The following is a 1775-nucleotide window of genomic DNA, read 5'->3' on the forward strand; positions in this document are numbered from 1 at the left end:
AAAACAAGGACTAAGAACAGCTCTCTTGTTTTGTAACTAAGGTCTTAAATGATTGCAGGTACTTTGGTAAATAAATTGTCTACCAGTTCAAATCAATTACTTAATACGAATAACTTCACATTAATTCTAAGCATTAATCTAATGCTAAGTTCAAAGTACTTAATGTAAACTACATTTATAAGCAACTTTTTGAAAATTAGAAAAGCCCAACACAAGAAATCTGGGTAGATGCAAACAAGTTAAATAAAAACTACAATAGTTAACCAAAAGCAAGCCTTTTTCCCTCGCCCAAGAAGTTCAACAAAAATAAATTTAGTAAAATTATTCACAAGAAAGGAGTGTTATCCCAAACAGCTTCCTCTACATCTACATACTGCTCTCCTATTTCACGTTATCCTGACCTGATACAAAGAACTTTCTGGTTGGATGTTTTCCTCAAAGGGGTAGCGTCAAAGGTTTAGGAAAGTGTTTAATTCATTCTTCAAAGAGATGCCAGATTTGCCTTTCACCAGCACACAATCTTAAAGGACTATGCAGCTAAGGCAGCTTCTCTAAAATCACAGCTAATTAAGTTTTTCAGCGCAGAATCAACCTTTCAGGTTAAGAACTTCGACCTCGCTTTCTTAAACTTTCGATTCAATCTCATGAGACAGCAAAAAAAAAAAAAAAAAAATGTCACAAAAAAATAAACCAACTCTGCGCTACGACTGGAAAATTGTCATCTCCCCCACCGCCAGCACACACACACACACACACAAACTTTTACAAACTTGTTCCCAGGCTTTCCAACCCCCCACGCCCAGCCTCCCTGCTTCGCTCCTAACTGGAACCATGCCTTCACGCAGGAAAACGAGGTTTTTAGCTGACGAGCCTCTCCCGAAGAAATCTCAAACAGCCAAAGCAGGATATACCGTACCTGGGCGTTGGCTTTGTGCTCGCTCGAGACGTGGTGCCTCAGGAGGAGGGTCTTCTTGTAGTTGCGGGTCCCTCGCGAAAGCTCATCATGCCCCACCGGGGGAAGGTCCCCGCTTCCCCCGTCCTCAGGGGTCTTTTGGCACCAGCCGCAAGACATAAGGCCAGTATCCTTGGAATAGCGCAGCCACGGGAAATCCTTGAGCCAGGAGCTCTGGAAGGAGCAGTGGAGCTTCTGCAGGAGGGACTTGGGGCGCGCCAGCGGGAAGGGCTGGACAGTCTCTCCCTCGCCAGCGCCCACACCGCTGCCCTCCGCTTCGTCCCCGCCATCGCCGCCCGACCGCCTGCTGCTGCCGCAGCTGCCGCCTTCCGCCCCGCTGCCGTCGCCCAGGCTCGCCCCCTCCTCCTCGTCCTCGGTGCTGTCGCTCAGGGACGCGCCGTCCGGCATCAGCTCCTTCCCCTCCAGCGCGTCCAGCTCCAGGTCCACGGCCGCCGACCCTCGCCCATTGAAATGTCTCAGGCGCCACGCCGAGGTCTCGGGGCGGCAGCGGCTACTGCCATTGTTGCCGAGACCCCCGCCGCCGCCGCCGCCTCGGAAGGCCAGAGTCCGACGGTTCCTTTCCGCTAGCAGGGGGCCCCCCGCGCCACTGCCGCCCAGCGAGGCGGGGCCCCCCGCGTCTTGGGGGAGCGGCAACTCCTTGGCTTCCTCGGCGGCGGCGGCCGCCCCGGCGGCGGCCTCCAGGTCCTGGGGCTCCAGGCCCTCCAATGCCACTTCCTCGTCGGCCCCCCGCCCATTGAGCGGCTGAGGCGCGGGCGGCGCTGGCGGCTGGGGCTGCCGCGGCTGGGGCGGCCAAGGCGAGGCC

General features: G+C 54.5%; 1 protein-coding gene across 2 annotated transcripts in view; it reads right to left on the bottom strand.

The window, feature by feature from the left end:
• The window catches only part of ZBTB10 (zinc finger and BTB domain containing 10), a 37487-nt gene that overhangs the window by 34364 nt on the left and 1348 nt on the right, over positions 1-1775 (bottom strand). Inside the window, exon 1 of one of the 2 annotated variants that reach the window (XM_004386001.2) lies at positions 917-1733. The exons of the other annotated variant lie outside the window; for it this stretch is intronic. Coding sequence (XP_004386058.1) covers positions 917-1360 — 444 coding nt within the window. The 5' untranslated portion in view covers positions 1361-1733. Of the gene's footprint in view, positions 1-916; positions 1734-1775 lie in introns of those variants that run through there. 2 annotated transcript variants of the gene reach the window in all.

The sequence above is a fragment of the Trichechus manatus genome, unplaced genomic scaffold (genome assembly GCF_000243295.1).
Source record: "Trichechus manatus latirostris isolate Lorelei unplaced genomic scaffold, TriManLat1.0 scaffold00152, whole genome shotgun sequence".
In the NCBI taxonomy this organism is placed as follows: domain Eukaryota; kingdom Metazoa; phylum Chordata; class Mammalia; order Sirenia; family Trichechidae; genus Trichechus; species Trichechus manatus.